Source organism: Crocodylus siamensis, chromosome 12, assembly GCF_052110815.1.
Source record: "Crocodylus siamensis isolate JL-2025a chromosome 12, ASM5211081v1, whole genome shotgun sequence".
NCBI lineage: Eukaryota > Metazoa > Chordata > Crocodylia > Crocodylidae > Crocodylus > Crocodylus siamensis.
The window spans coordinates 50,254,825-50,279,711 of NC_143406.1; the positions used below are offsets into that span (position 1 = coordinate 50,254,825).

The window sequence follows — 24,887 nt, forward strand, 5'->3', positions numbered from 1 at the left end:
TCGAGCAGCTCGCGAGGGCACGTGCCAAACGCGCCCGGGGCACGAGACCGCGGGCGTCCCACGAGGGCCTCCTGCCTGGCGTGGCTCGACCCCGCGCGCTGCAGTGCCCAGGGCAGACAGGAGCCTGGGCAGAGCCCGAGTGGCGGCGTGTGTGCACACGTGTCAGGGGCAAGAGGCCCCAGGAGCCGCAGCCAAGGACGAGCCGGGTGCTGGAAAGCCCCCGGGCCGGTGTGCGGGCCTGCCCGGGCGCGTCCAGCGGGGAGCAGCAGCGAGCTTCCGTGGGCGGCGCGAGCGGGGCGCGCGGCGCGGCTGCGGCTGCGGCTGCTCTCCCGCTCCCGCTCCCGCTCCCGCAGCCGGCGGCGGCTCCGCGTGCGCTCCCGGGGGCGGGGCCTCCCTCCGCCCGCCACAAAGTTTAGCGGCGGGACCCCGCGCGGCGGCGGCAGTGCGCGGCGGAGCGGGGCCATGCGGGGCGCCCCCGCGGCGGGCAGCGGCGCCCCATGCAGCGGGGCCGGCCGGGCGGCGGCTGACACCATGTGCGCCCGGCGCGCGCGGCCAGGGCCGGCCAGGGGCAGCCATGGGGCCGGGGCCGGGGCCGGGGGGCGCTAGGGGCCCGCCCGCCCGCCGCCTGCTCTGCATGTGCAGCCTCTCGCTCTGCCTCACCTACGCCTGCTACAGCCTGATGGGGGGCGGCCCGGCCGCGCTGCGCGCCCCGCTCCGCCTGCGCGGCTCCCCGCCGCCGCGCGCCCCGCGCCCCGCGCCCCACAACGCCTCCGCGCCCCGCGCCCCCGCGCCGCCCGCCGCCCGCCCGCGCGCCCCGGCCCCGGCCCCGGCCCGGGCCAGCGCGGCGCAGGGCGGCGCGGCCGAGCGCGACGCGCAGGAGTCCAGCACCACGGACGAGGAGCTGGGCCGCCCCGCGCCCGGGCCCAGCGCCACGCCGGACTACGGCGAGCGGCGCCTGCCGCAGGCGCTCATCGTGGGCGTGAAGAAGGGCGGCACGCGGGCGCTGCTGGAGGCCGTGCGGGCGCACCCGCAGGTCCGCGCCGTGGGCACCGAGCCCCACTTCTTCGACCGCCACTACGACAAGGGGCTGCCCTGGTACCGGTGAGTGCAACAAGTCGCGCGGGGCGGAGGGGCGGCGCGGCTGCGCGGGGCCCGCGGACGAGGCCGGGCGGGGCGCGGGGCTCTCGCCCTCCAGACGCGCGGGGCTGGGTGCGGGGCCGGGCCGGGGGCGCCGCCGCAGCCCAGCACGTGCTCGCCCGGCCCCGGCCCCGGTCCCTGCCCCCGCGGGGGGAGCTGTCCTCGGTGCCCGGCGCTGCACGGCCGCCCGGGCGGGGCGGGCAGCTTCCCCGAGCCGTGTCCAGCCCCCGCCGCGGGGCTGCCTGCATCCGCGCCCGGCCCGTGCTCGAGTCCAGACTCCGCCTGCAGGGGCTCGGGCTACCTCCTCCTCCCCGCGCAGGCCTCGGCGTTCCCGGCTGTAAGACGGGGACGCTGCTGCTTTGCCAGGGCTTCTTTTGCAGGTGTATCTTGCTACAGCTATTCGTGTGTTTTCTCTCCCAGAGTGTAGTACGTTGTGCTTGAGCTTGTCTCCTGAGACTTAGCAGAAGCCGAAGTTGTTACAATACCCAGCTGCCTGCATACTCGCGCGGCGTGCTGAGGGAGCCCATTGCACGGCGCCCACGAGGCGGCATTTGGTTTCCCGGCGCTTAGGCCCAGCTGTGCAAATGGGTGCTCTGCCCTTGGCAGTGGTTTAAGCGGCGGTCTCCGGGCGCTAGCGCGGGGTGTTCAGAGCGGGGCTGAGGCTGTTGCGGTGGGAGTGCTGGGGCTGCTGGTGGGATTGCGGCGCGCCGGTCCGTGCATGTCAATGCCGGGGGGGCTGACGGCCCCGGCAGCTGCACGTCTCCCTTTGCGCTGCGCTCAGCCGCCTGTGCTGCGAGCTCACTTTTCTCATGAATCTCCTGGGTTTTTTCTCTTTCCTTTGAATGCAGAGTGTGTTTTGAACGCTGTTAAAAGTTGTGTTAAAGGGTAAGTGGGAAGCAATGCCTATTTTTAACCTCCCTTTTTATGAGCAGCCTGGTGATATTCCTCTCTAGAGTATATATCGTTTGCATATCTCCAGTGTCACCTCTTCCTTTTATCCGAGACATGGATACTTAACAGTAGATATTATCCTCCATGATAAACGGAATTAACTGCACGCCTTTTAATATGCTGAGACGATTGGCTCCGCAGCGATTTGCTGCGAGTTTGGCAGAGGACAGGAGGTCTTCATTTCCATCAGAGCTGGAATTAACGGGTGCCTCTTCACTCCTCCCATGCCCTTCCCCTTCACACGATATTCCCATCAGCCTCAATACAAATTGCCATGGATTTTTAGTCCGTACTTCAGTGCCTTTCTCATCCATGCTCAGCACGAGGCATGTCTTGCTGCAGAGCTGGCCCAGCCCCTGGAAAGCCCGGGGCCGCTGCAGCTCTGCTGGGGCTGGCGAGTGGCTCGGACCCCGGGGCGCACCCCCGGCTCTTGGCCTTTGCGGGCAGCAGGGGAGAGGCGGGATGGCCCCGGAGGGGAGGGCTCTCGGCAGCAGAGCGACCGAACTTGCACCTTCCGAGCAGAGCGGGACGTTCACCAGCCCCAGTGAAAGCAGCACCCGGGAGCAGCCCGCAGCCCCGGCGGGCCAGCCCCGGCGCAGAGCGTGCCGTCCCCTGCCCAGAAGGCACCACGCAGGAGCCGGAGCTGGTGAGCGGCCGTGCCTGCGGGGGAGCCCAGCTTACCCTGCAGCACAGACCTGCTCCCAGTCAGGTCAGGAGCTCCCAGGCCGCTGCCATCTTGCAGTGGCAGGAGCCAGACCTTTGTGTGGTAAAGGCCTCTTGCAAGACCCATGCGTTCAGGCCCTGCCATCCCTGCTGCTGTGCTGTTTCCTGGGCCTGGCCCCAGGCAAGCAAGGCTGGCAGCTCGGCAGTCCCTCTGCTCATCCTTCTCTGTAACGTGGTGTCAGGTATATGGTCTGGGCGCTGCCGTTCGCTACAGGCTCAGCAAGTGGCTGCCACCCAGCATTTAGGGGCAGTTGGCAGCTCAGCATCCCCCTGGGAGGCGTGGGATAGTCCGCGCCCCTGTTGCAGGCTGTCTGCAGGCTCAGGAAGACGTGAGCATTACGATGAACATTGTGTGCACCTGCAAGGTTAACAAGGCACCTTCAAGACTAGAAACATATTTTAAAGTTTAGAGTCTGTAGCCTCCGCTTGACAACAGATATATAGTTTGGACAAAAATACGATGATCCTCTCAATATCAATAAGGCCTCCCTGGCCGGTAATGTTAAATCCAATATGTTCACGTTAATAACCATAGAAATCGCCCTGCGTCATAGGTTTTGAAGTGATCGAGTCAGTGAATTTTCAGCGACAGGCTTGAGGATGGGTTCTGCTAGAGGAGCAGGGACGGGGGAGGAAAGGGCTGTGCTCGTAGGAATTCAAACCGGGGACACCGTGAAATGCTTCTCGCCAGCAGAGTCCTAGTCTGTTCTCGGGGAGTTCATTCAGCAAAGGCTGCAAACACAGGGCGGGTGCGAGGCGTTCTAGTCTTCATTCATCACAAAGAGCTTTAATCCCTCCTTGAAGTGCAAATCTCAGTGCAACCTCCTCTGTTGCCATGTCTCCATAATTAGAGCGTGTTGCTTTTACTTAGTGGCTCATCCACTCCTCGGCCTCCGTGCTTGAAGCACTGGTGTGCACAGGTTTAACTTTACGCCTGCGAGTAATCTCCGCCGGCGCTGGAGCGCTTGACCTGGGGAGGTTACATCAATGCTCTTTGTCTGCCGCGTCTTTCCAGATGGGCGAGGTCCTGCCGGCTCCGTCGGAGGCCGTCGTGCTACAGATAGCGGAGGGCTCTGGTGCACGGGGCCTCGTCCCGAACAATAGCCAAGATCCGCCTGGGCAAGCACCTGCTCCTGGACCAACCCCGCAGCAGCTTGGCGCGGGGCCGAGAAGCCGGCTCGGCAAGCCGTGTCCCTGGGGGTACCATGCTGCTGGAGTCTGCATCTGGGGAGTTGCATGGTTATCCCCTTCCCAGGCTCCCTGGACCCGGCTGGTCCCTGCCATTCCTGGCTGTGCTGGAGTGACGGTGCCTTGCTTATTTATACCTGGGCTTGGGCTTGCGGACCTGCCGGCGGTAGCCGCAGGGCACGAGCTCTGTGACTTACCTTTAAGACAGGCCGGTTTCTTTGGCCTTGCCTTGCACAGGCCTCTGCTGAGATCCCAGCACAAGGGCGTCCTGATGCTAGCAAAGAAATTGCACCGAGGCCCCAGCCCATTTTTCATAAGGTGGCAACAGCCGTTGGCCGTTCCAGCGTTAATCCCCTGGAGTTTGAATCCCAGTGGGAACTTTAATTTGTGCAGCTCTCTCGCATGTATGCCCCTCCAGGCTGTTGCATGATAGGAAAGAAAGCCGCGGCTGCCAGGGCTGAGCTCCCACGCTTATGGGCCCCATAGAAAATCCTGGGGTTGATGAATAGGTAGGGCTTTGCTTCTAAGGATGCGAGCTGCTGCCGCTGCTTTGTAACTACTGTATTTCTCTGCAAAAGGCCTTTACAGTGGATACCGTATCCTCAGCACTTCTGATAACTTGGGGAAGGTGTATTGATTTTCCGAGGTCCTGCTGTGAGTTGGCTTTTACTGAAATGCAATGACTCAGCTGCCTTGCCCACAGCGCGCATCCGATGCACTGGGATCGGGATTGCCCGGGGCTGTGCGCTCTCTGTTTTTCCATGCACGCACACATGCATTGCACACCCATCTGTTTCACTGGGACTCTGCCCTGTGCTGGACCCGAGGGTCGAGGGAGGTGACCTCTCAGCTGCTCTGGACACATGGGGATGGGCTCAGGCGCCTGAGAGCCTCTGGGGCTGACCTGGGTGTCACTTCTTGCTGGGAGAGAGCGTCCTCCCTTGTCAGCTCAGGTCCACCTTCCCCAGTGCAAGCATGTGTGGCCAGGCTGCACACGCCACGCGCCATCCTGCTTAGCCGCGGTCCAGCTCCCATTACGGTGGATGGGAAGGCAGCAGGAGGCCTTCATGGGCTTTGGAGGAGGCCTGTGCTGTGCAAGCCATGGGCTGGTGCTGCCCCTGCCTGGGGGTCTGCAGCAAAAGCCCCGCAGCACCTGCCCCAGCCGGCCTGGCCTGGGAGCGAGTTTGGCTCCCACCACAAATTGAGCACCCTCGTAGGGAGGACCGAGCTTCTCTCTGCATTTCCCGGGCACCGTGGCTGTTGTCGGCGGGTGCAGGGGGGCATCTGCGGCCTGCAAGCGCCGTCCCCTTGCAGGAACCAGGGCCGAGCCGGGAGCACGAGGCCTGCGTAGCCTCCTCGTACGGGCCCAGTGCCTGGCCCGCTGCACCCGAGAGAGGCGAAGACCAGGCGCTCCCTGTTCTCACGCCAGCGATGACCCCCTGCGCGCTGCCTCCCCGCTGCCCGGCTCCCCGGCCTTTAATAAGCGCTCCCAGCGGGGCCCAGACACGTGGCTCGGGCTTCCGGCTAAACCAGGGCCCTTTGGGGTAGGACCGCGGGGGCCCCGAGCCAGCTGTCGGCACCTACGTTGCAAAAGGATGAACGGGCCAAACAAGGCCAGGTCTGCTCCTGTTAATACCCTGCGTGGTGCCCGCTGGCAGGGAGCCCATATCCAGGCCCGAAATCCGGGGATTAAGCCTTGCCCTGTGCGCCGGAGGACACGGTTTGGGCTCCATAGCTGAGAGAGAGGCAATTCAACGATGCTTTGCCTCCTATTATGTGCGTGTTAGCTGTAGTATGAAGCTTGCAGGCTGCGCGCGGCGTGAGTGCAGTATCACGCCAAGCACGTAGTTGCCACAGAAAATGTGAGAATAGGTCTGTGGAAAAACAGACCCCTCGGAAAACACAGCAGCAAAGAACCAGCTGGTTACATTCATGGGTTTAAGCGATGAGCCTGACCTCTATTCGGTTTTTGATTTAGCGAGGCATGTTCTGCTTTGTTAAAAGCACAGCTTAGGTAAGGGGACCAACAGCCGTACAAACAAAGTTACAGACAAAGGCTTTTGATTTTCAGAGTGAAAATTCCTGCACAAATTGGTGACACCTTGTACCGAGGGAGGCTTGAATCTTTTGCTTCTCATGGATTTCTTTTTCCTCTTGTTGTCATGGGGACTTCTTTTTCCCTGAATTATTATAGTGTGCACTTCAGCAGAAATTTTATTGCTTTTGGGGCTGGAAAGGCTCATGTGGGACATTTCTCACTGCTCATGGTGTAATACACAGAGGTAATTTCTTTCAAATGATTTTTGCTTGAAGTGCTTTCAATGAATCGAGAAGGGTAAGAGTATGAATGGATGGCTGGGGTCTGAGCGCTGAGCGCAGGCGAGGAACAACCGCTATCAAACTTTCCAGAGCACGACGTGTGGATATTGTAATTTCACTGTGGTGTATAAGTGGTCGGCAGCCTGGTTTAGTCTCGTCTTCCACCTTTTTCGGAAAGTCTGATCTGGCATCGGAATCGGCGTCTCGGCCCCTGCCACGCGCTGTTTCAACCCCAAAGGAGGCAGCTCCGGTGTGTGACGTCAGCAAGGTTATTACACCTCTGGCTAATAACGGGGTGCAGGGTGATGCCCGTCCTACCCAGACCGACGCATGGGATTGCATGGGATGCACGTGGGATGTCTTTGCAGACTCGGGGCCTCGGTCTCTGCATTAATGGGCACATTGAAGAGCCCGTGGAAGTGGACCCCGTGGGCTGCCCGATGCCCGGAGCGCAGCGAGCGACGAGCTCGTCCCTCTGGGCACGGTGGGTTGGTCCTGGGCCAGCTCCGGCTCCAGCTCCCAGGGCTGCTTGCAGGAGCTAGCAGGGGGGCGGCTGGCAGGAGGGGAGCCTGCAGCTGGCAGCAAGAGGGGCTGGGGGTCCCTCGCCAGGCTGGTGCTGAGCGCCGCCCCCCAGGCCCGCGCGCCTGTCTGCCTGCGTCCTCCTCTTCTGCTGCGAGGCCCGGGAACGCGTTAATTGCTGCGAGTGAGACTATCCTCCCCGTTGGCAGCACGAAGGCAGAACTCTTCAGCAAAACTTGCTAATTACTGTAACTGCGATTTCTAAACCAACTGCCACTTGTGAGCACAACATGCGCTGGGTGTGTTGTTCCTCTCCAGCTCGACATTCAGCAGCCTCGTTTACTTGTTTAGTTGGTCGCTGTTTCAAAGCCGCGAGCGAGCATTTGCAGGCTGTGGAAGGGATTCATATTTATGGAAAAGCACCTATTTGTGTAAATACCCCATTTCCACCCCCAAAGTCTTCATGCCAATTTAGTAAACGTTGCAAGATACAGTATTTTTCTGCTGCCAGATTATACATCCCAGCATCAAGGATGGCTCATAAACCTGCTCTTTATGGCTTTGACATTACAATCGCTAGTCACAGCTTATGTAAATGAAGGTATTTACCTTGACAAGCTCTCCTGTGAAGTGCACCACTTCCTTACAGGATGCATTTTGTAGCATAAACAGGCCTAATGCCAGGGTGGGCGTACAATTCACGGTGGCGTCGGCAGTCCTGCTCAGGATGCCGACGGCATTTGCCATAACCCATTGCCTGTCAGAGCCTGGTGGTGGGTGGATGGAGGCAATGTCCAGGCGAGGTCAGCTGGACAGCATTGTCCGTGCGCTCCTGGTGCAGACCTGCGCTTCCTCCACCCGGCGCAGAGATGGGCAAGGCGCTTGCCTCCTGGCCTGCCGCGTCCCTTACGTGCGGGAATAGCTTTGCCGCGCGTGCTCGGGTCCCATCCTGTACCTGCCCAGGGAGCCAGACTGGATTCAGCATCAATCCTGCCAGCTGCAGCCACCTAATCAGCAAAGCCAAGTGGCACCACGCGACTGCAAGGAAGTCACCGCTCCCGAATGCTCACGGGGAACCGTTCTTTACCCACCCGGAGAGCAGCAAAAGTCACCCAAAAAGGCATTATGCCCTTCTGCATAATGGGCACCTGGGAGGAAACGGCAGACCAGACAGCCTGGGCGTAGAACAGGCCTGCGCCTGTCGGGCAGGCCATTCATTATGAATTATCCCCGGCTCTCATCTCGCACAACCCCGCTGTAAAACACTCCAGCTCGAAACGCTGACTCATGAGGCTCCAATTACAGACTACAAGGCCCGGAGTCATTTCTGCGGAGGAGATCTTTAATTGGCCATTGGCTCATCCCCATTTGGTCCCCCCCCGCCTGGGAGAGTACAGGCATTGATCCTGCTACCTCTTGCATGCAAAGTCAGCACTCTAATCTTTAAGCTAATTTCCTAGCTATTTAGCTGGCCTAAATTAATCCAGCATCGTCTTCAGCTGCTGCCTGCATCTCTAGCACTGACCCTCGGCAGCGCGGGAGCTCTTCCCCAGCGGGGCCACGTGTGCAAGCACAGGGTCTGCTTAAGGAAGAGGTGGGCGGCACTGCTATTTCTCTAGCTAGGCAAGGCAAAGACAAAGTAAGAGCCGGTGGGTTTCAACGACCAGCAGCAAGAGCTGAGAGCCCCGAAAGGTGATGGCGTGAAAGGTCACTGGAGGTGCTCGCTGGAAGAAGCGGGTGCGGAGATGCCAGGCAGAGGTGTGAAGGCAGCTGTTGGAGCAGGGCCTGGCCTCAGACCGCGGGCAGCGTTGCGCTCCTGTAAAGCGGCTCGCAGCTCGGAGCTGGGCCCAGACAGGACCAGCAGATGCCCGCCGCCAGGCGGGGACGGAAACGGGGGATCTGCTTGGGGCAGGAGTCCCGGGTCAGCTGCTGCTGATCTTGCAGCAGTCCTTGCGCCCTTCTGTCCCGCTCCCGCCCCTCCCTGCGCCGCGGTCTAGCGGGCACCGAGGCGGGAGACGGAGGATTTGGGGCTGCAGTTACCACCGCAGGTGGATCCAGGGGTGGGGGAAGTGGCGGAGGAGGAATCGGTATTTCTGTCCAGGCCGTGCTGAGAGCGTCAGCTGGCTCCTAGCCCTCCCCGGGTTCCTGCTAATCTCCGTCCTCTGCACAGGCGTTAATGACCCGCTCTCCTTTTTAATGGTCTCCATGTTCCTCTAGTCCAGCTATCTTTTCTTCTGAAGTGCTGCTGTCTGTTAGCCCTTCTTCATCATACCATGCTTCTGTTTCACAGCCCTGAAGACTGTTTTTAGCTGTAGCTAAAAACCTGAGCTCAGGTGTGGATAGAGTAGCTCAGGTGTAGACATCTCTGACAGTGAAGTGTTGGATGCACTGTCAAAATGCTCACGAAGGCTAGCTTTGTTTTATCAAGCCAAATGAGAGAGGTAGATGTGATAGCTTTTATTAGATCAACTAAATAGCTGGGAAAAGTTCTCTGCAAGCGTCCAGGCACAAGCACCCTTCTTCAGGCGTTGGGAGACGGCTGCTGCTATGAGTTCTCCAGGGGAAAAAGAAAGCTAAAGTGATGAGAGGCACACTTAACTGTAATGACTACAGGACTAATGACACCATCACTTTTGACTGGTCTGAATATTTTTTGCCTAGTTTGTTGTGTTTTTTAAAAACTTAATATTTAATCTAGCAAAGTAATGCACATTCCAATCTTTATCTCTGTGCTTTGATCTTAAGCTGAATAACGTAGCGCTAGCCCTCTAGCGTATTAGTAAAGCTTCTAGTATGTCTCTAACTGGAGAAACATATGCATTGTGTGATATGAAATAATGTGTCACACCATCTGCACCCTGCTTTTCACAATCCTAGATCTTCCCATGGTCAGGACATGGTCCAAGATGCCACATAGAGCACCACCAGCTCCTCCAGAGCTGCAAGCCCGTGCCATTGCCACTCAGAGGTTTTCATAGATGCAGGGACATGGGAGGGAGAGGGGGGTGTGCTGAGTTAGCCTGTGCCCGTATGGCTCAAACATGCCCTGGGACTCATCGAAATACATCCTTGCCCCCTGCCACGTGCCAGCAGCACTGGTTGGTAACTTGGAGCGACCCCTGTTCAAAGGCACGAGGTAGCTGCAGCCCAGGGGTCGGGGTCGGGGTCAGTGCCGGCTGGGGAGCTTGGACCCAGGCAGGGGGGTCCCAAAGGGGCCTGAGGTCACTGTGGCGAGTCCTTGATATGGAGGGACGGGGGGGTAGAGCCCAGTCAAAAGGAGCCTTCCCTCCCCAGCTGTTAGCTATGTGGGGGCAGAGTCGGAAGCAGATCAGCCTGGGCAGCGGGAGGGAAGAATCTCGGCTCCCTGCAAAGGTGCCGACCAAATCCGCGCGGGTGAGGAAGGCAGCAGGAGGTCTGCGTAGATCAGTAAGCTGCCCGCATGTGCACACACGTGTGCTTTGCAGTCCCCTGGCAGAGCCCGTGTGCCAGCTGCCCACACGACCACAGCGTCTGGTGGTGGACACAGTGAAGCCGAGGGGCCACAGCTTCCCGGGGCCTCCGGGAACGTGCAGCAGAGCCGGACCGGCGGGTGTGCCCGGGGCGAGCTCCAAAACTGACCGGTCCCAGCAAGCCAGGCCACGCGGGGTGGGCTGCTGCTTCTTCCCTCCTCCCATCCCTCCGATGCATGCGGACACTCCGGGGAGGAGATGGCCTGGTCTGTGGATGTGCCGCTCTTGCCTGGATCAAGAGCAATCATGGTTCCTTAGTCAGCTCAAAATCCTCTGGAAACCTGAAAAAACAATCAAAGCACCATGGAAAAGTGCCTGAAGCAGTAACTTCACTGGTAAACGAACACATCTAGCTAAGAGTTGCTAAGACCCAGCAAATCCTACTGCAATTTCCTATGCAAAAAGGGTTTATCTCTATCTAAATATTATTCTGCATCATTGCTTATTGCAGGGAAGCTATTGCTCTCCTAGGTTAACTGATTGAACTTTGCAACCAGAACTGCAAGCTTATCGTACCAGCTCTAGCTTGACTTTTATTGCTCCTAAATTGTAGTGATATTGTTAGATATAAGTAAGTGTACATTCCATTAAGAAATATTAAACTTTTATATTACTTGAGAATTAAAAAGATTAAAGGAGGCATTTCTGCAATCTAGTCCACCATGAAATTAGAATCTATTTGGTATGTAATACAAACACTCTTACCATTAATGATGACAGCAGGGATGGGAGGGATTAAACGCTCAAGGCCAGCCTGGATTTTCTGGAGCTGGGACGGCAGGGGAAACACTTAGACACAAGCGTTATGGAAGGGTGACTTGCTACAGTGAAAGTTTTGTGGGCACGTTTCATTGCCATCTTCTTGCTCCATGCTCATAATGCTCTCCCAAATCTCCATCTCGGGCTGGCTGTGTCTGTGCCGGGCACCTGCCAAGGGCAGAAAGTTGAGAAAAACCTGGTTGGCCATTTCTGCATTGCGCGGTGGTGGAAAAAGACACCCCTGCTGAAGGCGCTTGGACTTGCAGAGGTCAGGCATGGAAACGTGCCATTTTCCAGTTGTCTTGCATGTTCATGGGATGAGGTTCCCCGTGTAATACTTTGGGCTGCTCACAGAGCAGTCCATGATATGGGTGAGCCATGCACACGGCATTGTGCACAGCCAGGTTAGCTTTTGGCGGTGCTTCCAGCTACTGGGCTGGCTGTGGAGGCAAGGAGGAAAGTCATCCCTGGGCACAGAGGCGGATGGTTGAGAGTGCCAGCATGGTGGGGAGACATGGGGATGACCGCCCCGTGCAGAAGACTTTGGCCCCTATGGGCTCTCAGCAGCTGGAGGACTCAACATCTGGTGTGACAGTCAGCAGGGAAGGGTGCTGTGGGAGACTGGAGCCGCTCTCCTGCAGAACTGGGACCCTTTGCCAAGACGGCGCCTCGTCCTCAGGGCCTCATGCCTCTACCTGCTCCCTGCGCCTTGCATGAGCGCACGGCGGGGGCTCTTGCACACTGCACATCCCAGAGTCCTCAACCCCAGAGCAGTTTCAGCTGTGCCTTTGTTTTCTTCAGGAGAAAAAGAAAATGAAAACACAGAAATTATGGTTTGCTGCGAAGGTAAGATGCACATTTGGGTGCCAAGAGCTGAGGGAACAAAAAAGAGCAGGTTGTTGCATTAACACTAAGTGGCCGCGATACACGTTATGTTGTATTTCTAGCCTTGGTTTTCTTTCTAAATGTGCACTTTAATTCATAAAACATCTGCTGTATCATGTTTATGTCTCTGTGCTTAAACACATAGCCCGGCATATGTAGATTCTTCTTCATTAATATGAGCGCCGCACACTTGATGTTTCACGCTGGCCTTCTCAGTATGTTAATGAAGAACCCTTACTCTGCTGTAATGCAGAAGTCCTGTTTTTTAATTAATACCTATGTGTTGCCATTGGAAATGAAGGGTCACGGATTCCTCTCGGCTGGGGCGGCGAGGGGCCGGTTTCAGTGGCCGGCCCTCACGGGGGGGATTCTCCAGCGCAGTACGGGACCCGGAGCAAGGGGTCGGGGTGCTTTACGGTTGCCTTTGCAGCTCCCGAGCTCTATCAGTCTGGCCCTCGGCTATGTTAGAGCAGCCTGTGCCGAACGCTGGTTGCCGGCGGCACCAGGAGCAGAGATGCCCGGGGTCCCGGTGCACGCGCCCTCCTGGCGGGTGCTTAGCAGAGGAGCTGCTGCGCTGGCCCTAATCCCCTCCCTGAGCCTGGGGAATCTCCCATGGGCCAGCTCCTCTGGAGCCCGGGCAAGGCCGTGCTACCGGGAAGGCGGATGAAAGCTGGCGAATGGACCGGGGCATCTGCCCGATAGTATTGCTCTCAAAAATAAACGGGCAGTGCAAACAGGCGGTGACTCGGGCGCGTGCTGTGCACGCCTTGCCTGGGGCGGCTTCACCGTTTATGAAGATGTTTTGCATTCAAGGATTTGCAGTTTCCTGGCCCATGAATATTCAGCTTCCAATTTGCCCTTTCTGTCTGCGCACCGTACCCCTACCTTCCTCCTTGCGCTCTCTTCCAGCAGATTCAATTAGTTCTATTTGCTGCTTTAGCAATAAAACAATTCCCTCTGTGGCATTCAAATGAGTTTCTCTCATTATTTCATTTAGATCCTTGTTACACTTTAAAAACTGCCAAAGGAAGGGGGTGGGAGAGACTCTGCCTGTTGCCTGCCCCCGTTTGCCGCGGGGAAGTGCCGGCGACGTGGAGCCGAGCGAGGAGGGTCCAGATGCTGCTGGTCAGCGCCAGACGGGCAGTGAAGGGCTGGACTCACGGGCTCACGAGGTGTCGAGCCGGTTCAGCGGCTGTTTTTCACCAGGCCCCAGCCCCGGCGATGTTCGGCCCGACGCCACCTGAGCGACTACGGGCCCTTCAGAAATGAGGCGTGAGAGGCCCCATTGCAACTGGACTCGGGAGCACGCAGCTCCTCCCGGTGCCCCTCGCACACCGGGTGCAGGGGGACCCAACTAGCACTTGTGGCAGCTGAAGCACAAGCTCCCCGGCGGTGAACCGTCAATTTAAATGCAGCGTATTGGTTTATTGAAATGCAGTTTGACAGGGAGCGGCCTTGGCTGCGTTCAGTAGGGAGCTGGGACTGTGTCGAGGATCCGTATAATTTGACTTCCAGCGTACGGCAGAGTGTTGTGTAGAGAAAGAGGTAACCTTTGTAAGCACCAGAATAACACTGATTATGTGGGCTGGGTATATAAATAATTACACAGGACGCCAGAGTCCTGTTAACAATCTGCACTCGGAGTGCCCTTTTAGGGGTTTGAAATGGCGTCAGGTGGCGGAGTCGTGTTAACAGACCCATAAATCACTCCTGTTTCACACTGCGCTAAACACAAATCATATTAGTTACAACACTGAAGAGCATCTAAGTAAAGGAAAGAGAAAGGCAAGGTAGAAAGAGGAAACTAGATTTAAATCTAATTGCTTTTTCATGTGCATTTCACTGCTGTTTGGCTGGGACACAATGGTCTTCTGTAGGAGCAGAAGATTAGGCGCTGTGCATGGAGAGAGACAGGATTGTCAGAAAGGCCCTCGTCTGCTCCATCCAGATTGCTAACAGCGCGCGGTTGTATTAAAGATGGATGAAAGGCGACATGCCTTTGTGTATTCAATTTTTTAAAAAATGGCTTTTCCTCCTCAGTCTGTGACTAGTGTGTTTTAAAGCACTCTCACCCCTTCCAATTCCTTTTTCATTATGAGATTAAATCTCCAACCAAACGAGAATTCGGGGCCCGCCAGCGCGCTCGGAGTGCCTGCCGCGACCTAAGTGAATTTAACGAGGGTTAAAACTTCCGGAGAAAAGAGGTGCCTGCTTTCCCCATCCCCGAGACTTGCATCTCGCCCATGGAAAGGTCCACGCCCTTCTCGAATGGAAAGGAAAGGGACTAATTGGATCCCGCTATCTTCGACTACGAAATCCAGGCCCAGGGACTTTCCCCAGCAGCGGGTCTGTGGGTCGGGCAGCATCTCGCTGCTGTGGGTGGCAGCTGATATGACAGATTGAAACTTACTGTTAATAACCTAACAAAGTAAAGGAGCTTAAAGAAAATATGTCTATTTAGGATGGAAAACCATTTTAAAGGGATGAAAAATGAGAGTGTACAGCAGGATAAGTGGGATGGCAAAGTTAAGTAATTAATCACGCGGGCTGTAACGGGGAAAGGAAATAAACGTGATAAAAGGATTTGTCTGAGTAGATTACAGACAAATTAAAAAAAAAAGCAAGGGGCATCACTGGCTTGGGAATTGTGCTCTTTAGAAATCCTCAATCATTCTCACAATCAATTCTGCATTTCCTTAATAGCTGTGTGAAACATGGCTCCCTCTGCATTGTCTTAGATTAACCGCTAACTGCAAACCATACATTAAATGAAGTATTGAATATTTGTCTCTCAACAATACACTTGGAAGTTGTTTATTTCCCTGCTAGGTCTTCGGTGCTGCATTTGGGTACTGTACCTAAATTGTGAAATACTTGCTTGTAATGTCTCCACTTGTTCTGCCAGGGCCTCGCCTGGAAAGGAGCTGTACCGGGGCCCCCGTTACAGGGACTCGTTCTCATAAACGCATTGTTTGTTTCTGGAGACAATTACACTGACTTTATTATACAACATAGCTGCCCTGCAACAAACAATCTGCTTTATGGGTTTTCTTAGTAAAATACCAAGTTGCGATATGCTGTGCTTACTAATATGATTCAATTGTATTGTGTTATCTGACCTTTAAGGAACCTGCAATCTATAATAACACGGTTCTACAGCAGATCCACTAGTAAAAAGACTCGGCTTCTGGGAAATTCAGTCTATAAACAAATGTAGCTGTGGTTTAAAAAGAATAACGAGGCCCTTTAACCCTTTCCCGGTTGACTTTGAGTCAGGGTTGCATTAGCACGCCGACGGGGAAGGCAGGCTGCCCAGCAAACGGCACCGAGCAGTCTCTGACGGCGTGTCCTGCATGGGGTGGCGTGGACACAGGCTGCCCCAGCTCATGCAGCCGAGGCCCTCACTATTGCTGCTCCCATGAGAGGGGGCACATATCGCAGCCGGGCTGGACTTGGCAGCACTGTGCACTTGCTGAATGGAAAGGCTTGGCCCAGTGGAAACCACCTGCAGCTCTGTCCATCCCTAATCCCGTGCAGCCCCCCGACAGCAGAGCCTGTAGCCGTGCATGCCTGCACCACAGCGCGGAAATGATTAGCACTGATTAACATCCCCATCCGCCCGCCCACGCACGTCTGTTCGCTCGGCTTCGGGCTGCCTGCCACCGTGCATCGGATTGGCGCCTGTTCAGAACATGGCATCCTGGCCCGGGCATCCAGCCAGCTGCCGCGCGGGGCTGGCTCCAGCGCCTCGGGCTGCACTCGGGGGTCCCCTCATGGCAAGAGTCAGAGGACAGAGGAGAGGAAGCACAGAGCTGCGCACACCCGGGCTGCAGCCTTGCTGGTTCCTGCCGTGCCCAGGAGAAGCCGGGTGTCGCAATGGCTGGTGGTGGTGACGCTGGGCCGGATCGGACCGGGTCCACGTAGCCGGCCTGTCTCAACCCGCTTGTCTCGTCTCTGAAGCGACAGTCTCTGCTTGCACAGTGCCTCTTCGTGTGGCTATAGCTCCCGAGTGTCAGTCACCCTTACCGCACCCCTCCATGGCAGGAAAAGGCTGGATCTGGGCAATTTGGGTTAGCTGGGGGGGGTGGCTGCGTCAGCTGGTTGGGAATCGCGTGGCTCTGGGACACTGGCAGCAAACTGAAACAAGCGTGTCCCCATGACAAGGGCGATTCCCTTCCTCTCACTGAGCTCCCAGACACCCGAGGACAGCCCAGACCAAGCTCTGGGCTTTCTCACCCGTCACGGGGGCTTTTGATGTGGCTCTTTGTGAAACCGCTCCTCTGTTGGACCAGAGGAAATCAGAGGCTGACTTGCTTGATGTGGAGTGTGCACAGACTAGCAGGGGCATTATCGGAGGCACTAATAACCTTGTTAAAGGTCACCTTGTGATCCCGTGGAATATCCTCTTCACCTGGAGATAAGGTTTAAAAATGAAAGAGAAGAAAGAGCTGAAGAAAGCAGGAACATTCGGAGCCCGGCAGAGGTGACGGCGCAGCTTGGAGTGGCTGCTGCCAGACTGCAGGAGCGGGTCGATGCTGGGCTGTTGCTGGAGCTTGTGGGGGGCTCTGGGAGGATGGCGAGCGTGCCCCCGGGCCACGGGCGTGTGGAAGTCTGCTCCTTTGAACGTATTCAGAGCAGTGCCCATCAGGGCCCCACCTAGTGCCAGATGGGCTCCCAGCTCAATCCTGGTTCTCACTGTGCTGCCTGGTGAAGCCTTGGCCTGGGGTGTGGATCCCAAACCATATCAGTCCTTAGGACTTGGCTGGGCAAAGCAGAACATTGTGTGTGTGTTGGAGGGAATATCTTGGATCATCCAGCCCCTGCCCCTGCCCCCTCCAGTGCCGGGCGGCCAACCCTGGAGCACTGGCTGGCTCCAGGGGACATGGGGTGACCGTGGTGGGGTGCTGCAGGATCTGGGGAAAGCAGGGCAATGGAGGTCTCTTCCATGCTCTTCCTCCATGCTGCAGGGTGGAAGCCAGGGTAACCTCTGGGTGTGGAGCTTAGTGCTGGGGACTCTGTCCCGTCCCACGGGTTTCAAAGCCTGTGTTGCCCGTGCGTTCCTCTACATCGGCGATGTGTCACCATGCAGCTGCACAAGGCCAAGGTCACTGCTGAGGTCAATAAATAATACATGGCAATTAATCTTAGGAAACTGATGTTTGGGGGAGAGAGGAGAGGACACCGCAGGGCTCCCAGGCACCAGGCTTTGGCTTGGAGTCAGTGCAGCCAGGCTCATGAAAAATAAGCCTCTGCTGGGATCTTGTGGGCAGGCGGTGAGTCAGTAAGGGACTGGCACGCTCCCAGTCTGCTGGTGGAGAGCAGAGCGCCGCAGCTTGCCTGCCGCGGCTTTGCTGAGGACCGGTGCACGGGGGCTGCCCCTGCCCACCTGCCCCTGTGCAGATTGGGACCCAGTCCCCATGGGCTTTCTCATGCAAGGGGATGGACACAGAGCCCTCCTGCCTGCCTCATCTGCAGGAGCCCATCCAAGGCAGGGTCCCGCAGTGGTTCTCCATGCACATTTGAGAGCTTTCAAATGCAGAACTGTCTCCTTGAGACCGCGGCGTTCAGCAGGTGGCAACACTCAAGGCTTTTTTTTCTGAAATCTGTAGTAAGGATTTAGAAAGGAAACCTTGACTTTTAGATTGATTTTTAAATAAGCATATATTTAGCTGTTAGTGCTTGAAGTACATCTTGGATTATATTCTTCTGCAAACAGAATATTCTAATTGATCTGGCTAATAAATAATGAACGCCAGGCCTGCTACATACAATTCAAGGTTACTCTGCATTTCTATCAGCAGCGCTGGGCTGGCTTTTGATGCTCAGAAGACTGTTTCTTTTTTAATAAGCGTCCAGGGGGACTGGGCTGCAGGGAGGGAGGGGGGCGTGGAGAAGGGGACTGCTGGGCTTTTGTCTGCAGTTCCCTTCAGTTCTTTTCTAAAGTGTAATTAGTGAGCAAGAATGTGACTTCAAGCCTGATGTAGCTTGGAAAACTGAATGGAGTTCACAGGAAGTCCCAAATAAACGTCTTATGATCGCTCCAATATAGAAGATCCCTGGCTTTGATCTCCCACGACACTCATGGGCAACTCTAAACCGTATCCACACAAACCATGGGAGATGTGGGTACTTGATGCACAAATGGGAAATTAAAAGCTCTCCAGTGGGTGGCTGTGGTCACCCAGAACAGACCATGGGACATGTAACGACTCAATGCCTGACCCACAAATATGACGGAGCTATCACAGCGATACACCCCGCTGCTCCTAATGCAGTTGTCTGGCTCAACACCTAAATGTAAAATTATAGTTGCTGTTTGGTATCTACATCAACCATATGAAAGAAGAAGTGAGCAATATAATTTTAAGAACCCTATATATATATATCTAGATGGATGGATGGATGGATGATCACAAGGGCCCGAAATGGCCACCCGTGGCAGAGAGACTTCATGCAAAAGAGCAGGGCTCTGTCCCGGGGGTTTTGCACTGCAGTGATGAACAGCCTTGGCTCCTGCTGCTCTCAGCCTGACCCCACAAATTCCCAGTACAACTTTTTGTTTGCAAATCATAACGGGAAGTCTGCAGGAACGGTTAGGACGGAGGCGCGGGTGGACACGAGAACGCAGGGTTGTCCGGAGAATCAATTTTAATGTGGAGCCTCCTATTGATCAGCACCGTGACGGGTCACTTGACTGGAGTGCGAAACGCTTCAAGGAGTGTCCGCTTTGGGAGGAAGCCAAGAGGGCTGCGTGCTGCGGGAATACTAAGCCAGCCGGGGCCAGGGCTGGAGCGGCTGGACTCTGCCTGCTGCCAGGGCACTCGCGATGCCGTACGGGGAGCACACGCACTGCGCAGGGCAGCCGCTGGCACCTGGAGCTTCCTGCCTGGGGGCACACGCGTGTGGCACAGGCAGGGGGAGAGCCTGAGGGAGTCCAGCGCCAGAGATGCACGTGGCTCCAGCTGCCGGACTCGGCAAAACACTTGGCAAACCAAGCCAGCCACCCCGGGGCCCACGTTCAGCACAGAGGGACCAGGGCCGCTTCCAGCGCAGGGCACTCGGAGCACTGCAGCTCGCGTCCACGACGGCCAGGAGGCACCGGCCTCGCGCTGCTTGCGGGCTCCTCAGCCCCCGGGGCACGGCCAGCCCCCCAAAGGCCACGCGGAGCCTGGTGATTCAGGATCTGGGCTCTGCAGTTTGCAGAGGTTGCTTGGGTCCTCATCTTGAGGAGCAGGAATTAATCACTCAGTGACACTGCAATTACTATCCGATGGTAGGGCATTTATTTGGCATTTAACATGTCATTAGAGCAAATAAGTGTTTCTCTCCCCAAGGCAGAGCCAATTGCAGGAGGCCAAGCTTTGACCTGGTGGAAGATCGTGCAGTGGAGCTGCCCTGTGGCAGCAGCCCTTGGTTCAGCTACATGCAAAGCTTGCTCAGCTGCGCACGTGCCTTCGCTCGCACGGGGAGCTCTGCCCTGTACTGAGCCCAGGGAGCTTCTGGTGTGAATCCCTGAGCTGCTTGGAAATGCTCTGCGAAGCACAAGTGTGCGTGCGTGCGTGTGTGTAGGGGGGGCAGGGGGAACGGGCATCTTCGATCCCCTGAAGACTGATCACGTTCCCACAGAACTGCAACCTCTCCTGGTGATTAACACGACTGGGATTAACGATCTACTGGCCCAGAAATGGGAAGTCATTCCAGGATGGAAAATCGGAGCATTTCACTGCAGCTGAGCTGGAGCAGGACGTCCTGCCCTTGGATCTCCCCAGCCAGGCCAGACGAATGCAGCCGGCGTTGCAGAGAGCCTTGCTCTCCAGGGGCAGCGTGTCTCCTGTCCCAGGCCGGGAGCGCGGTCCCTGACCAGCACAAGCCCCTGCACGTGCATAGCGGAGCAGGGCTCAGGCCGGCTGCTGGCTGGTCCCTTGCACTGGCGCAGGGGCAGAAACGTCAGCTAAGGTGCAGCGATGGGCCGGAGGCTGGGCACAGCCGGAGGGGGAGGCGGTGCGGAGGGCAGCATCTGGCTGGGGCTCCCGGGGGCCGTGCAAAACCCTCTGCAGCACGGACCAGGCCCTGCCGCCTGCGCCTCCAGCCCTGCACGGAGCTTGGGGTGCGCGAGGCCCTGCGACGAGGGCCGCCGGAGCGTGCTTGGGCAGCAGCCAGCCGAGCTCTGCCAGGAGAGGAAGCCGGCTGCTACCGGCCCTTCCCTCCGGGAAGCTGGTCCCGCCAGCTGGAGCGACTGATCAGCCAGGGCAGGCGGGCGATGCCGAGGGGCTGCAGACCCCTCGGGGACGGGGGGGAGATCTAGCGTGCAGGGAGCTTCCCCCTCGCGCAGGCCGTTTGTAGGGGACACGGGATCCTGCCCTGCTCGCTGGGACGGCGGGGGACCTGCGAGGAGCAGCCCCCCGTCCGGGGCAGAGCCCACCCCGGAGAGTCCCCTGCCTCGGCCCGAGCCAGGCCGGGGCGGGGGGACGTTTCTGCTTGGGAGGGACAGACCGATGGCGGGCGGGCAGGTGGGTGCCGTTTTGGGGTTTCGGGAGCGACGTCTGGGCTGCAGCCCCGGGTCTGCCCTGTCCTGCGGCGTGGCACAGGCTCCCGAGCCCCTCGGCCCCTCGGAGAGCGAGGTCCCGGCAGCCCCAGCGCTCCGCCGTCGTCCCCAGGCGCCGGGCCAGGTCCTGCCCGAGCGAGGTAGCAGGAGAGCTGCGGACACGGTGCGCCCGGGGGCCCTGCAGCGCACGCTGGCCCCTTGCCGGGCCGTGGGCATCGGCTCCGCGCGTGCAGACTTCGGCAGTGCCCCCACGCGCGCTGCCGAGAGGCTTGGGGGAGGCTCCCAGGTAGACGGCTCTTCCATCGGGTACAACTCGAGGACCATCTGTTCCAGCTTTTGGGGAAGCTAAAAACAATTCCTGGCATATGCTGCAGCTTCGCTGGTACATCACAGGCCGCGTGGTGATTCATCCCTGCAGAACATGCTGTTCCGGGCCGGGCTCACACCCCGGCTGCCGGAGCGCCGCGCAGCTCCCGCCGGCCCATCCTCCCTCCGGCGGGTCCCGGCAAGCCGAGGGACGTGACGGCCTGGACTGAGCAGCACCTGCTCGCCCAGGCCGGCGCGTCTTGGCCGAGCTGCTCCAGCCCCTCCTGGCAGGCCGCGAAGGAGGAGAGCCCCTCCGACGGCAAGATTAAATATCGATCGCAGTGGGCGCTGTGCACGTGCTGCCGTGGCCAGCCCCGGGAGGCGCCAGGCTCCCTCCTTGCCCACCGCGCTGGATGGCAGCTCTGTGCCAAGCTCCCGGGCATCGCTCCTGGCCCACCAGCGCGGTTAAGGCAGGGCCAGGGAGAGGCTCGTGGCAGCGCCGACAGAAGCAGCTGGGCCGTGCTGGAGCCTGAGCGCAGTCACCTGCCGCAGGGCTCCCGGGCTCCGGGCGCATGGCGCTGCTGCACGGCCGTGCGGGGGCCCCGGGCCACCCTGCTCACGCCTAGGAAAGGCGGCTGGCGTCCAGCAATGCCCTTGGCGCGCTTGTCAGCCCCGGCTGCACTGGGGCATCCCCCCACGCTGGCTGTTCTGCTCAGGCCCCTGTCCTCCCTCGGGGCAGCACTGGGGCTGGCTGCAGAGCCCCTTCCATGTGCCCATCCTGGCACCCCAGATGCCCGGTGGCTGCAGGGATGCACCCCCCAGGGTAAGACTGGTCTAATTGCATTGCTTGTGTCTCTTGGCTCTTGGGATGGAGAGTCTCTGGCCTGCATTCGTGGCCCGTCCCTTCACCCAGCCCCTCGTTATCGCTCGCTCTCGCAAGGCACAAACAGTGACTCCTGCCTTCCTTTGCCTCCTCCTCGGCGGAGGATGAAGACGTCAGCGAGCTTGACGGGCTGTCTGACACGTCGGCTGTCGCTCCCTCCCATCTCCAGCTCCCCACCAGCGTTTCACGGGGATCCAATTCTCTCTCTCCCAGTCGCTCTTGCAAACAGATTTGAAAAACTCTTTTGTTGGTTGAAATCGTCTCTGCAACACGTGGCGCCGTACTCCTCGCTGCTGTTCTAATTAGCCTTTTAGCTCCAGGCAGCGCGCACTGGTACACGGCAAGTCCTCCCCCCGTCTCGTGGGAGGCTGCCACCGCTGTGAAGAGCCGGGCGCTCCTGGCTGCGCTCGGCACCCGTGCCTGCTGCCCCTGCCCCGGCGCTCCCCCTCTCCGAGGTGGGCTCCCCTTTGCTGCGGGGCAGCGCCCGGGGCACGAGCCCAGGCTCATGCTCAGGGAGTCGCAAGCCCTTGAGCATTGGTCTTAACTCAAAGGAGCGCCCTTCATCTCCTCCCTGCTCCATCCATCCCTCCCCTCTCTCCAGCCAGGCACGGCCGCAGCATCCAGGCGACCCCCACGTCCCCTTCCTAACTGGCAAGACTGGGTTCGGTGCACATGCGGGCCCACTTCATGCGGTCTCTCATGTGCATCCGTCATGTTGCTGCCGAGTCAAAGGCCACAGCTCGCCCTTCATCTCTGAGCTGGGAGCCATCAAGAGCTGCCTTTTGTTCCGAACATCTTAGGCGCTTTCATTCAGAGAAACCTTTGCATGAACAAAGGAAACACGGTAACAGGTTTCCTAGCCTAGCCGTCCTCCTCCAATTAATTGTAGTTTAAAATACATTTTACTTTGGATTCTTGCAATTTACTTGAGAGCTTGAACCAAATGATTGGCTGCGTCATGCCCTGGAGACGCCGCGGTCGGGAGCAAGCGCCTGCTGGGTGCACGCGTGCGTTGCCGGCGCACTTATCCGACCCTGCGAAGCCCCGGGCGGCCGGGCAGCTCTGACCCTGGGCCCCTGGACAGCCCTTATCTCTGCGCTCGCAAGGCCCACGATAAGGCATTGCCCTTCTGGATCAGCGCCAGCAACGCGGCTCTTGCGAGAAAGCATCGTGTACGCAGCAGGAGCTCTGCGCGCGCTCGGGAGATACAGGCCTTTACTCTCCACGCTGCCCTGCTGCCACCACTTTTCACAGGCCGGTGTCATGCTGAGATCACATGGGGTCTCTGCTGCCTCGGCTGCATTTCGAAATTGCGTTACATCTTCAGAGACTCGTTCCAGGCAGGAAGTTCCCGGTGATAATTAAGCTTGTTCTGTTGTGCAAATCTGGCCGTGGAGGGGGGAGCGCAGACAGGTGGCCTGGCACAGACAGCGCGGCGGGACCATGAAAGCGCGCCGTGGCAAGGTGTTCGTGCACGCGGGGGGAGGCTGCGTTTCAGAGAAGGTTTCCTTCGCATTTGAAGGCGAAACCCCCTCCGGGCGCTGCAGCCGTGGGAGTGCCAGCTCCCAGTCGCACGGCAGGAAGGCAGCCGCCGGGGTAGTACCGATGTTATCCCCCCATCCTTCCCTCTGGGACTATCGCAGCAAATCCAGGATCTGCGGTAGCCCCACAGGCATGAATAATAAACCATCGCAGACATGAGTGCATTGCAGAACAAGGAAGAAATCTGCTGGCGGGTGCAGGTCCTTCCAGCCTGAGCAAAGCCCTGTGCATTTCTGTGTTGCTCCCCGGCAGGAAGGGCTCCTCCGGCCGCTCGGAGCCGACGGGCGGCCCAGTCCGAGACCGTCCTTTCGGGCTGCGGGGTTTGCTGGAGGTGGGGTTGCTGGACTGCTCGTGTAAGGTCGAGGCAAGGGGCAGGGACCTGACCAGGAGCAAGTGGCATTTCCTTGCCAGGGTAGCTCAAGGTTTGCCTCCTAAACCTGCATTTTTAAAAGCACATATTTGGGAACAGCAGCGACGGATACCAGCAAGTTGTTTGCTTGACATAAGATATTAGCCTTGTCGAGATCTATCTTTTCTGTGCATAAATTACACGGTCGACACCTTGTTTCTTTATTAAATCTCTCCAGTTCCTCAAACTCATCTCCATTTTATCACTCGCGCAATGCTCTGTGTGTTCTCATCGGGCTTATGAGATTGCCACGGCATTAACTCCCTGTACCAGGAGCCTTAAAGAGAGGTGCCGCGTGCCACGAGCTAGCTGGGCTGTGCCGGGGGGCTGTGCCAGGAGCCCTCCGGGGTGTTTCAGTTCCTTTCCGACCACGCCAGAAGCTCGCACAGGCCCCTGCCGCCCCCCTGCATGGGTGGCGTGGGGAGACGGCATGGCTGGAAGGTGCCAAAAGCCCGGCTAGCGCAAGCAGAGATGCTGCGCCCAGATGCCTGGCTCGGTGGTGTCCCTCAGGGAGGTTTTGCCCCCATCACAGGCTGGGCTCCTGGCATGGCATCCTTCCTCCCTCCGAGAGCACCAGCAATGCTCCTGCATCCGTCACCCTGCCCGGAGCAGAAGGAGGGGTAGATTCATCCTCCTCCCCATGTCTTCCCCAACTCTCCTTCCCATGCCTGGTGGAAGCAGGCAGACCCGGGTGCCTCTCCCGTGGGGCCGCAGGGCCAGCTTCCCGCTCCCCTGTGGCCTCCGTGCTCGTGGCGCTCGGGGTGGATGAAGAGCCAAAGAGCAGAGGGAGATGCTGGGCGAGATGGGGTGGCCAGGGGTGCTGGGAGCCCATGGGGGGAGAGACTACCCAAGTGGCCACATCTACGGGCATCATAGCGCAACGTGGGGAGGATAAGGACCCCTCACCGGGCAGCGCGAGGCTGGGAAGAGGGTGGGACGCAGGCAGCTGGACCAGACAGCACTGCGACAGCCATAGCATCCGACCCCCCCGAGAGCAGGAGGGAGGGCATTGCCTCGTGGCTCGGGCAGCAGAGACCCCCAGCACGGGTTGAAGGCGCACGGCTGCACGCAGCTGTTTCCCAAACATCCTGATTTTCAGCAGGGCTCTGCAAGGGAGCGGAAGGGAGGCTCTGACGACTTGGTGTCGGCATCCCCCTCGCTGCATCGCGGTGGAGCAGGCTGCGGGCTCTGCCCCTCAGTGCAGGGCCCAGC

General features: G+C 58.3%; 1 protein-coding gene across 1 annotated transcript in view; it reads left to right on the forward strand.

The window, feature by feature from the left end:
• Positions 1-341: 341 nt before the first annotated feature.
• Positions 342-24,887, forward strand: part of LOC149855193 (heparan sulfate glucosamine 3-O-sulfotransferase 4-like) — a 62,574-nt gene continuing 38,028 nt past the window's right edge. Inside the window, exon 1 of the mRNA XM_090024456.1 lies at positions 342-1,101. Coding sequence (XP_089880582.1) covers positions 575-1,101 — 527 coding nt within the window. The 5' untranslated portion in view covers positions 342-574. The remainder of the gene's footprint in view (positions 1,102-24,887) is intronic.